A 12,702-nucleotide genomic window follows, 5' to 3' on the forward strand; every position below is an offset into this window, starting at 1 on the left:
TCATGAAGTCCTTTGAAAGACTGGTGTTGGCCCACCTGAAGGACATTACAGGCACCCTGCTGGACCCCCTGCAGTTTGCATACAGGGCTAACAGGTCTGTGGATGATGCAGTCAACTTGGGTCTGCATTACATCCTGCAACACCTCGACTCTCCAAGGACATATGCAAGGATCCTGTCTGTGGACTTCAACTCGGCTTTCAACAGCATCATCCCGGACATCCTCAGCACCAAACTCACCCAGCTCACTGTGCCAGCCTCCACCTGTCAGTGGATCACAGACTTCCTGACTGACAGGAGTCAGCAGGTGAGACTGGGAAACATCACATCCAGCACCCGGACTATCAGCACTGGCGCCCCCCAGGGGTGTGTGCTCTCCCCACTGTTCTTCTCCCTCTACACCAACGACTGCACCTCAGGAGACCCATCTGTCAAACTCCTGAAGTTCGCTGACAACACAACGGTCATCGGCCTCATCCGGGACGGTGACGGTGACGAGTTTGCCTACAGACGGGAGGTTGATCAGCTGGCTCTCTGGTGCGGTCAGAACAACCTGGAGCTTAACACGCTCAAAACTGTGGAGATGACCGTGGACTTCAGGAGGAGCCCCCCCCACTCTGCCCCCCATCACCATACTCAACAGCCCTGTGTCTGCTATGGAATCCTTCAGGTTTCTGGGTTCCACTATATCCCAGGACCTGAAGTGGGAGCCGAACACTGACACCATCATCAAGAAGGCCCAGCAGAGGATGTACTTCCTCCGTGAGCTCAGGAAGCTCAACCTGCCTAAGTAGCTGCTGATCCACTTCTACACAGCCATCATCCAGTCTGTTCTCTGCACCTCCATCACTGTCTGGTTTGGATCTGACACCAAAAAGGACAGGAGCAGACTACAACGGACAGTCAGGACTGCAGAAAAAATAATCGGTGCCAACCTGCCCTCCATTCAGGACTTATACATTTCCAGGGTCAGGAAACGGGCAGGAAACATCACTGCAGATCCATCTCACCCCGGACACAACCTGTTCCAGCTCCTCCTCTCTGGTAGGTGCTACAGAGCACTGTACTCCAAAACCAACAGACACAGAAGCAGTTTCTTCCCACAAGCCATCAGTCTGATGAACAGCTGATTTCTGTGTCAGGAACAATTCCTGTGCAATAACCCAGTAACTCTGTCTCTAATCAGCCACCTGTTTACTGTTTACCACTTATTATTTATTTATTCACCATTCTCTATTTCAGTGCTGTTCATACTATGTCATATTGTATATACTGTATACCAATACACCTACCTCAGGTCATAAGGTCATAGGTCTTATTTATTTTTTCCAGCATCCTTTGCACTATGTTCCATCACACTGTGTACATGTGTACATGTATGCATGTATGTGTATGTGTACCTGTATATTCAACATGTACATAATGAGAATAATAGTTTACTCTTGCATCCTTTGCACTCTGATCACTGCACTATTTGTCAATATGTCTATATTGTTTTGTTCATAGTATGTATATTAGTGTTGTCTACACTGTAGTTTGGGTCTGATTTTATTATTTTATTATTGTGTTATGGTATTTTTTTTAAGAGTAAGCACATCATGAGCAATGTACAATCCTGAGTCAAATTTCTTGTGTGTACACATACCTGGCAATAAAGCTGATTCTGATTCTGATTAAACGGAGTTCAGGTGCCTTGTTTGGTGGACACTGTTTCTATAGTGTCTACTGTCACCGAGAGCTTTTTCCACCAGCATTTTGAGTGGTGGGGGCCAAGACCGTGTCTATGCATGTCACTGGCTGAAGTTGATTACCTAGGTAATTTGGAGTTGGAGTTTGAGCTTTGTGGTAAGTTAATGCCTCAGTGTGGGATCCTGGTGGTGAGAGAACCCCCTGGAGATGTATCTGAATAAGCTCCTGGTGTGTCAGGGATGAAAGTGATCCGCAGGTGCTACAGAGAACTCTTTATGCAACACGGCCTGGCATTGTTCGAGTCCCCTCCAGTAGCTGAAGCCCCTCAGTCATTGTTACAGGCATTGCAGAAGAGTCACCAAGTTGATGCACAAACCCATACCAGTGTCACAAGTAAGTTTAAGCTTCGAGGTAAGCAGGCTTATCGGATTCCAGGTGATGTGATGAAGGAAGTTGCCGCTACATGCGCCGAGCCCCTGGCCTCTGGTTTGCGTGTGCGGTTGCTTGTGTCTCTGGGTTTGGTTCGGGTGATGGGTGGCACGATTTAAATTCCCGTTGTTAATGTGAGGACTCTAGAGGTGTTACTCTGTCCCCACACCATTATTGTCAGATTGGATGTGGTTAATGTTAGCCTTCCTGCGGGGGTCACTGAGGTGCCCACTGGTGAGAATATTTCTCAAGGGGCTTTGTTGATGTAACAAGGAAAGGTAAGACAGGTCTAGCTAAGAGTAATTTAGCTGACCCCATAAGTGTTTTCTGACCTTCCAGCTCTAGGTATTTCTCACATGTACTTGTCCTTGTCAGGGAGACAACAATAGACTGATAAGGTAGAGACAGTAGCTCATGCATCAGGTTAGCAGATATCAGTGTTCTCTGGGAATCTTACAAGGTTGAGTCTCACAAGAATGTTTACAAGAACTCATTGGCTCCACAGATTAGAGAACAACTCATTGGTACTGATAGATTCCAACATGACGAAGCATTGGAGTCTAAACATTAGATTGATTAGTTGTTCTAGGTTAAGGCCAGTTAAAGATTACCTAATAGGGAAACCTACAGGCACTAGGGGGAAGACAGAAACCTAAAAGGGACCAAAAGATGTTCTCCTTCAGATTTGGTGTTGGCATTTGACGTGTTCACATGCTGTATGCTGGCACTGTATCTCCTCGGTCGGGCTCAATAAACCATGCTGTTAAGTCTTCATCAGTCTCTGAAACTTCTTCACACCTGAACCTGGCTCACAATTTCTTCAACACCCACGAGTGTAGCCATGGTGAGCCCTCAGTTTGCTTCTCCTACTGTGTCAGATCAGCTAGCGGCCGTGGATTTGTTAGCAGTGCCAGTTGAAGACCAGGGTCAGGTGAAGTCGAGGCTCAGAAGTCGCTGCTCACTCCAATGATGGTGATTTCGGTTGTACTGATATAAGAGCTCACAAGATCCCTTGTAAGTATGAGGTTGTGAAGGAGCACATTAATCAGTTGCTACGGGCCTAGGTAATTCGAGAGAACATCAGCCCTCATGCTTCCCCCATCTTGCTGGTTCGGAAGAAGGATGGTAGCTTGCGCATCAAGCAAGACACATAAGGATGCCTTCCCTTTGCCACGGATTGAGGAGTCGTTGGACTCATCAACTGGTGTCCGCTGGTTTTCTACCTTACATCTGGCCAGTGGGTACAACCAAGTCCCCATTGCAGAGAAAGATTGTGCTAAAACTGCCTTTTTGGGTGGAACCGGATGCCCTTTGGCCTTTGTAACGCCCCCAGCACCTTGAGGTCATTTCTTGGGTTTGCCAACTGCTATCGGCGGTTTGTGGAAGGCTTCGCCAAGTTGGCGGCACCTTTGCACAGGTTGTTGGCAGAGAATGGAGTTACCATGTCCAGAGACAGAGTAGAGCAGCATGTTGGAGAGAGGTGGAGAGAGGAGTGCAACCGCAGTTTTGAGGCCTTGAAGACTAAGACTATACTGACTTCTCGATGCCTTTGTGTTGGAGGTCAACGCAAGTTTCGGGGTTCTAGGGGCCGTACTGTCCCAGAAGATGGCAAGCTCCATCCCATCGCTTACGCCAGCAGAGGGCTGAGGCTCGCTGAGTGCAACATGTCCAACTATAGCTCCATGAAATTGGAGTTTTTGGCGTTCAAGTGGGCCATGACTCGAAAGTTCCGTACCTGCTGGGCTGTGACTGTGAGGTTTATATGGACAACAACCCCCTTAGCCATTTATCAACTGCCAAGCCGGGAGCCATGGAGCAGCGGTTGGCAGCCCAATTTGCAGCTTTTGACTTCAAGGTCAAGTACCAGTATAGTAAGAGCAACAGAAATGCAGATGCGCTCTCTCGTCAGTATCCATCCGGTGGTGAAGATTTGGAAGTTATGTTGCCTGGGACCTCTCTCCCAAAACCTCTGCGACAAGAACTCCAGGCTAGAAAGGTTCAGGCCACCCAAGCAGCTGTCATGGTGTTGCCACAGTATTTCCCTGCTGACATGAGTGATCTTCAACAGGCTGATCCAGTGATCCGAGCAGTGGTGACATTCTGGAAACAGAACCAGTGTCCCATCCAAGAGGAGCAGAAACTATTAAGTCAGCTGGCTCAGACGCTGCTCCAGCAATGGGACCGCCTGGTTGAAAAAGATGGAGTGCAAAGTGCTTCACCCTGACGGTGCTGAAGCACTGTACCGAGTACTTTTCCCAGGTATCTTGAAGGAGGAGGTGCTAACCCAGATGCACCAGGAGCATGTCCATCAAGGGGTGGAGAGAACCTTACAGCTGTTACAATAGTGGTGTTAATGGCCAAAGATGTCTGCTGAGGTGGTGCATTTGTGCCAAGCCTGTGAGAGGTGCCAATAAGTCAAAGACACTCAGCCGGCTGCCCGGAGCTACATGGAGCATTTGTTGGCTTCACAGCCTTATGAAATCTTGGCCATCAATTACACCATGCTGGAGCCCGCTAGAAATGACTTGGAAAATGTGCTGGTGATGGCCGATGTGTTCAGCAAACACACGCTTGCGGTGCCCACTAGAGACCGACGTGCTGACACAGTGGCGAAAGCACTGGTGAATGAATGGTTTCCCAAATTTTGGGTCCATGCCTGCCTCTATTCTGATCAAGGCCGCAATTTTGAGAGTTCCCTCATCCAGTAGCTTTGCAGCCTGTATGCCATCAAGAAGTCCCACACCACTACTTACCATCCGGCAGGAAACGGCCAGTGCGAGCGCTTCAGCCGAACCCTTCACAACCTCTTGCTGGTGACCCAGAAGAGAGATTGGAATGACTGCTTGCCACAGGTGCTCCATTGCTACAACACCACGCCGCACCAGACTACGGGGGAGTCTCCTTTCCTCCTGATGTTTGGACGAGAGCCCTGGCTTCCAGTCGATTTCCAGAACATGCCGGTGGTAGTGTGCACGAGTGGATCCAGGAACATTAGTCTCGGTTGCTGACAGCTTTTGAAGGGGCTAAAAAGCGGTTGAGGGCAATGGCGGAGCGCTGAAAGAAAAAACATGACCAGCATGTGCGAAGTGTAACACTGGAGGAGGGTCAACATCCACTCTACACGATCGCACCTGCTGACAACCCATCTAGGGTGCGACAGGTCCATCGCAACTCCAGCCCACTCTTCCTCCGCTGCTTCCATTATTCGAGCAGGCCCCTGTGGAGCCACGCCCTTCAAGGGTCTTCAACCATGACAGCACCGACCAGTTACCTATTGCGTCACCAGCTATCCTACCCAGTCAGGCAGACACCAGCGGAACAGCAGCGTGACAGACCGTCCATTCCAGTGCTGGCCAACATTCCAGTGTTCATCATCTGCCTCGGTCGGTGGGGGGAGCAGTTACGGAGGCTGCTAGCTCTGAGAGTGTTGTGTCTCAGGTGGTTACGTGTTTTCGAGCATGGTGCTAAGGTTAGGGGTCGGTATGTGTTTGTTGCTCTTTCACTTGGCTCCTCATCCTGGCTGTCTGTTGCATATACGCCTGGTCTCTTCGGCGTCCCTGTGTGCGTGTGTGTGGGTGGATTCCCCATCTCTGGGTCGTACGTCCGTCTTTCTCCGCTACTCAGCATGGAATCACCCTCATTCTCTCCACTGTCCTGCCTCTCTTTGATATCTGAGTTGCCACTTTGCAATAGTTGAATTTCATCCTATCTGAATTATCTCTGTGATATCTGAAATGTGTTGGTCAACCTTAGTTGAATTCCTGGGGTGAAACTCCCCAGGTGGCGTAGCTGCACTTAACAGTAATAATAAATAGTGCCAGTGTTTTGTTTCTCTACTCTTCAGAAGAGTTATAAAATCCAAGGTTGAGGAACATACTCAATTGAAAGAACTGACCAGATCATTTGTGTCAGAGATGTCATGAAGCACATTGCCAAGAGAATTCAATAGAGTACAGAATTTAGAGGATCTCTGTTCATTGACGATGCAGGTATACTTTGAGCAAGACTGACCAATGATAATTTAACACCCACAACTAACAACCAGGTCCCAAAACCAGTTTGGTCATGGTGATGAGTTTGACCAGACACTTGTTGAAAGTACTGGGACATCTACACATTTATCTACAGGAACTTTTATGACATCCCATTCGAAATTCATAGCCAATAATATGAATATAAAAGCTTCCACTCTTCTGAGAAGCCTTTCTACAAAATTTTGGAAGTGTGTCTGTGGGAATTTGTGTCGATTCATCCAGAAGAACTTTTGTGTAAGGGCAGACACTGATGTTGGATGAGATGGACTCCTTTCAGTTCATCCTAAAGTTGTTCCATAGGGTTTGATCAAGGTTCTGTGTGGGCCAGTAAAGTTCATCCACACAGAAGTCATCCAACCATGCCTTGCCATTAGCACTCGGGAACAGTCATTCTGGAACAGAAAAGGCCCTTCCTCAAACTGTTCCCACCAGCTGAAAGCATAGATTTTTTCCTAAATGCAAAAGCTGAGGCTTTAAAATTTCTGTTCAGTGGAACTCAGGGGCGTAGGCCAACCCCAGAAACACAGTCCCACAGCATTATCCCTCATCCACCAAACAGTCAGGCAGTTAACGTTCGCCAAACCCAGACTCATCCATCAGACTGCCACATAGAGAAGCGTGATTCATCATTCCACAGAACACATTTCCACTGCTCCAGAGTCATGTGGCGCAGGGCATTACACCCCTCTATCTGCTACTTGGCATTGTGCTCGGTGATGTAAGGTTTGCATGCAGCTGCTCGGCCATAGAAACCCATATCATGAAGCTCCCGGCACACAGTTTTTGTGCTGATGTTAATGCCAGAGGAGGTTTGGAACTCTGCAGTCATTGAATCAGCAGAGCGCTGGCAACTTTAACTATGTGCCCCGCTCAGTGACTTTACGTTGTCTGCCACTTCAGGGCTGAGTTGTTGTTCTGAAACGCTTCCACTTTGCAATAATACTACTTACAGTTGCGCGTGGAATATCTAGGAGGTAAGACATTTCGTGAACTGACTTGCTGCAACGGTGGAATCCAATTGCAGTACTAAGCTCGAATTCAGTGAGCTCTTTTTCTGCTTGGCCTATACCTGTGCCAATGGGAGTGAATTAAACACTTGCATTCAATGATTAACAGGTGAGTCCTAATAATTTTATATAATGTATTTGGGTGCATTTAAAGTGCTTCCTATAGACAACTACTAGACCACCACCACCACTACACTCCCTACAACATAATTGCAGTCTGGAGGGCACAATTCAGCAAGCTCACTGTGATCAGAATGTAACAAGGGTTCTGTTAAAAACAAAATCTAAATCAGTAAAGAGATTAAATCATTTGGCTATCGCCATTTTGGGGGTAATGATGATGCAGTGGATAAGAAAACATGCCTTTGGTGTGAGAGATCCAGGTTTGATTCCCACTGTGACATGTTCACCAATGTGTCCCTGAGCAAAACACTCAACTCCTAGTTGCTTGAGAGGCGTCCAGAAGATCTCTGACATACATTCACTGGCCACTTTATCAGGTACACGTTGCTAGTACCAGGTTGGACCCCCTTTTGCCTTCAGAACTGCCTTGATTCTTCGTTGCATACTTTTAATTAGGTGAAGGAAACCACAATCAGATTTGTTTAACTACATTTTTCACTTGCAAAACTGGTGAAATTTGACTGTAACAAGCTGTTAAGTATGAAGTTATAAATAAATAAGAAAGTTATACTGCGGCTTGGACTTTTAAGAATAGAGTCCTGATATTTAGAACATGCTTATAAAGGCTTTTTTTTCTGTCTACCCAACGTTAATTCACTGAGAGGTATTTATAGTGATGTTTCTCAGGAAATGATGAAAGCTGAAATGCAGAACTGTGTTGTTTGTTATTGTTGATTAAAAGTCTCAGGAGGACAGTGATATAACCAAAGACAAGTTACAGTCCGTTAATGATTCAGTTAAATAAGCAGTTAAAATATGATTGTGATGATTATTGATATGATTGTGGGTAAACTATAGGTACACTGTGTTTGTGTGAACTTCACCTCACAGCTTTAGTGATGTCACTGAACAATGTTAGGTAGATATTAAAAACCTGCTCCCTTTAATAACCTGATCTCTCAAACAGGTTTCACTCTGAAGAATGGAAGATTACTACTTTAACAGCACCTCACAGGACCAAAGCTATAACTACAGCTACAGCAGCAACTATCAGAGTTACATCAACATCACTGTGACCGACTATGGTTACAACTTCACCTCTGACTACTATGATTACAGCGAGTATTGCAAAAAATGTTTCATCGTGTATGTGGTGACATGCATAATCATCGCTATCGGCCTTCCTCTGATCCTGGTGGCCATCTATGCTCTTTATTCTATGGTATGTACATTCTGACTGAGAGTAATTTATTTCCTGTCTGTGTGGTGTGTCTGTCCTACAGTCTGTCTGTCTTTAAAGGATCTGGATCTAGTTTTGGGGGCTAGGTCCCCTGGGAGCTTAGAGGAATAATTGACTCCATAATTAAAATATACATGAAGCTGATTGGACCCTAAACACATGCAGTTTCCATGTGTGGCTCCATCCAGCCTTCTCTTAAACTGTTGAGGTTAATGGCATCATTTAGTTACAGCTCAAGACAAACATCAAACAGTTTTTTTTTTTAAATCAAAATACAACAACTGCAATAACACACTCACACAGGTCCACAAAAAGAGCATGTTAATGCAACCACTCACTGCTTACCCGGAGCCACAGTCTTGACCCTCCTGGATAGGCTCCCGAGGCTGCTGAGCTCACTTCCACCCACCATTCATCGAGTGATTGTCCATGTGGGGACAAACGATGCAGCTCGTGAGCAGTCAGAGCTGACCAAAAAGGATTTTAATGACCTTATAAACTTTTTAAGCACATGTGGAAAGTCCGTCTTTATTTCTGGTCCTATTCCCACACTGGCCCGTGGAGCAGGGTGCTTCTCCAGAATCCTTAGCCTCCATACCTGGTTAAACTCCACCTGCAGAGCATGCAATATCAGTTTTATAGAAAATATTAACCTGTTCTGGTGGCGTTCATCCCTTTTAAATACAGATGGAGTCCACCCAAACAGGCTGCGTAGCCAAACGCTAGCGGCTAACTGGCAGCACGCTGTACAGTCCGCTCCACGTGAATGACTATTTACATCACACACACCCTCACTGGAATCTTCTTCACGTCTCACACTGCCAGCTCAGAGTACAGTTACTCCGCCTACCGCCCCCTGCTGGCCTCATCTGCCATTACACCACTCCAGTTCACCCATACAAACTGTGCACAGCGCATCCTGCCCACAAAATGCTGGCTCTTCTATTATACCTGTCATCATCACAAAAAGGAGGTACGTCAAACATTACCAAGTGTGGGACCCACAGTAATGTTGGCCTTGTTAATGGACTCTGTTAGGCATGTTGATGGACACATAACAGTGGGCACCCCCCCATTCTAATGTAGTATTTTAATTGTTTTGATTGGTTGCTTTAGTAATCTGATGTATATGCTATTGTACAATAACAACTGTAATATTTTAGTAGGTCAGTTTATGGGTATAATGTGTAAGGCTCACACAGGCACTTTGGGCAGCGTGTGGGGTCCTTCGGGTTAGACAGGAGGGCACACACGTCAATAGTCGTAAACAGCCTGCTGTACGTAGAGACAACGTTCTGCTGATGTGCTTGTGTTTCTGTATTTACAGAATACGAAAGTAAAGGAGTTATTGTAAACTTATGCACGCCTGGAAGTCCCTTTTGTGTCCAAGTGTGCAACACATGGTACAAACTTTTATAACCTCAGATCCCTGTACACACACGAATCACCATATGCTCCTCCAGTGACTCTAAGTATTAATGTCAGATCTCTTTTAAATAAGACCTTTCTTGTTAATGATTTGATCTTAGATAATAATATTGATTTTATGTTTTTAACCGAGACATGGTTTAACACAGATGTCCCAGCCACACTTATTGAGGCCTCATCACCAAACTACCACTTCGCATACTCCACTAGGAAAGACAAGACGGGTGGGGGTACAGCAACCATCCTGTCAACCTCATTTGTGAATACACATCCTTTGAATATCACGCACTTAATCTTAACAACCCTCCAATATTGTGTATGGTAGTTTATAGGCCTCCCAAACGATGTCCATCTTTTATTTCAGATTTTTCAGTCTTCAATCATCCACACAAATTTTAGCAGAGTAATTATTTTAGGTGATTTTAACTTACACAATGATAACACTTCCGACTTTTATGCTGAGGGATTTTTAATCTTGTTTAACTGTATGAATTTTATCCAGCACGTTACAGAACCTACGCGCAACAGAGGCCACATTTTGGACCTAGTAATAACCTATGGCTTGTCGGCTCACGTTTCCTCTGTTGTGGATGTAGGTGTGTCTGATCACTCCTGTGCATTTTTTTTTTTTTACCATAAATGACTTTATAAAACAAGATATTCAAGATCGAACTGTGAGGAAACGCTATCTTACTTCTCAAGTGACAACTAATTTTATTAATTTATTATATGATATTCCTGCCGATATACTACCTTCCTCCTGTGATTTTATTGTAGATAGTTTTAACAGTAAACTTAGATCAACCCTTGACTTAGTGGCACCTCTGAAACTGAAAAAGATAAAGACTATATCTACACCTCCCTGGAGAAATGAGAAACCAAACAATTAAGAAGAAAAATGCAGAATAGCAAAGGAAAGAACAAAATAACAGTAAATTACCACATTTTTCACGAACAGTTGAAAGCATATAATAAGGCAGTTAGAGACGCAAGACATGCACACTTCTCCAAAGTCATTGCAGACAACCAGAACAACCCTAAAGTCCTCTTCTCAACAATTGATCGCTTAATTAACCCTGTTTTAACAAAACCTAGCAGCATGTTAACAAACTCCAAATGTGAAGCCTTTGCACTCCACTTCAGAAGTAAAATAGATTCTATTAGGTCAAATATATCACTACATCGGCAGGTACGTTTTAAGTGGATCCTATATCTACATCCAGGGATACACTGCATAGTTTTGACCTGGTTGACGCTGGAATGCTTTGTAAAATTGTTACTCTACTGAAACCTACAACTTGTCTGTTAGATCCCATCCCCACTTCTCTTTTTAAAACACATTATGCCTTTTTTAGTGAGTATCTTCTGACCATTGTGAACTATTCTCTACAGATGGGTGTCTTCCCTGCTGCCTTTAAAACTGCTATGGTGAAGCCCCTTCTGAAGAAGAATAATTTAGATTTTACCCAGTACTCAAAAACTACAGACCGGTATCCAATTTGCCATTCCAGAGTAAAATTTTAGAGAAAGTTGTTTTTAATCAGCTGAACGATTTTATTAACTCCCAAAATATTTATGATAAATACCAGTCTGGTTTTCAAACCAATCACAGTGCTGAGACAGCATTGGTAAAAATTGTTAATGATCTTAGATGGAACATGGATATGAAAAAAACTTCAATATTAATGCTACTTGATCTAAGTGCAGCTTTTGATACAGTAGATCACTCAATTCTTCTAAACAGACTGCACAAGCTGATTGGCCTCTCAGGTACTGTTCTTAATTGGTTCCGATCATATCTCACTGATAGAGAATTCTTTGTGTGTATTGATGAATCTCTATCCAGAATTGTGGTGTCCCACAGGGCTCAATCTTAGGCCCAACCCTTTTTAATTTGTACATGCTGCCGCTTGGAGACGTCATCAGGAGCCACGGCATCAATTTTCACAGTTATGCTGATGACACCCAGCTATACATTGCCGTGTCCCCTGATGACTGTATGTTTCCTAAACATACAGTCATGGATGGAAGAACATTTTCTGCAGCTCAATCAGGAAAAACAGAAGTATTGGTCATTGGTTCTGAATCTCAGACGGAGGAACTTAAAATGAAATTGCGAATGCTGGCACTAAGTCCCTGTGATAAAGTGAAAAACCTGGGAGTAATCTTTGACTCAGATCTCAGTTTTGAGTCACATATTTGAAATATTTCTAAGACCGCTTTTTATCATTTCAAGAATATTGCTAGAGCACGACCCTTTCTCTCTCTAACAAACACTGAGACACTTATCCATGCTTATATTCCAGGATTGATTACTGTAATGCTCTGCTTTCTGGGCTTCCGAAAAACAAAATCTCTAAACTGCAGCTGCTTCAAAAAGCTGCTGCACGTCTTTTGACTAAGACCAGAAAGAGAACACACATTACCCCTATCCTAAAGTCTCTGCATTGGCTTCCAGTTGATTTTAGAATTGATTTTAAAATCCTTTTACTACTTTATAAGTCATTTAATGGTATTGGTCCAGAATACTTAGCAGATTTGCTTTTACCTTATGAACCTACTAGAACCCTCAGGTCCTCTGGTAGTGGTTTTCTAATTATTCCTAAAGCCTCAACTAAGTGCTGTATAAATAAATATTGATTGATTGATTGATGTTTTCATTGTTTTGTTTTATTGTTTTTTTCCCCCTGATTTTATGAATTGTTCTTTTTTTTAATCTCATTCTTGATGACACTTTGTCAACATTGTCTTTGA

At 44.4% G+C, this 12,702-nt stretch overlaps 1 protein-coding gene across 1 annotated transcript in view; it reads left to right on the top strand.

The window, feature by feature from the left end:
• The first annotated feature begins 8,262 nt into the window (after positions 1-8,262).
• The window catches only part of LOC123980705 (ovarian cancer G-protein coupled receptor 1-like), a 9,208-nt gene continuing 4,768 nt past the window's right edge, over positions 8,263-12,702 (top strand). Inside the window, exon 1 of the mRNA XM_046065224.1 lies at positions 8,263-8,502. Coding sequence (XP_045921180.1) covers positions 8,263-8,502 — 240 coding nt within the window. The remainder of the gene's footprint in view (positions 8,503-12,702) is intronic.

This window comes from Micropterus dolomieu, linkage group LG12, assembly GCF_021292245.1.
Source record: "Micropterus dolomieu isolate WLL.071019.BEF.003 ecotype Adirondacks linkage group LG12, ASM2129224v1, whole genome shotgun sequence".
Lineage (NCBI taxonomy): Eukaryota > Metazoa > Chordata > Actinopteri > Centrarchiformes > Centrarchidae > Micropterus > Micropterus dolomieu.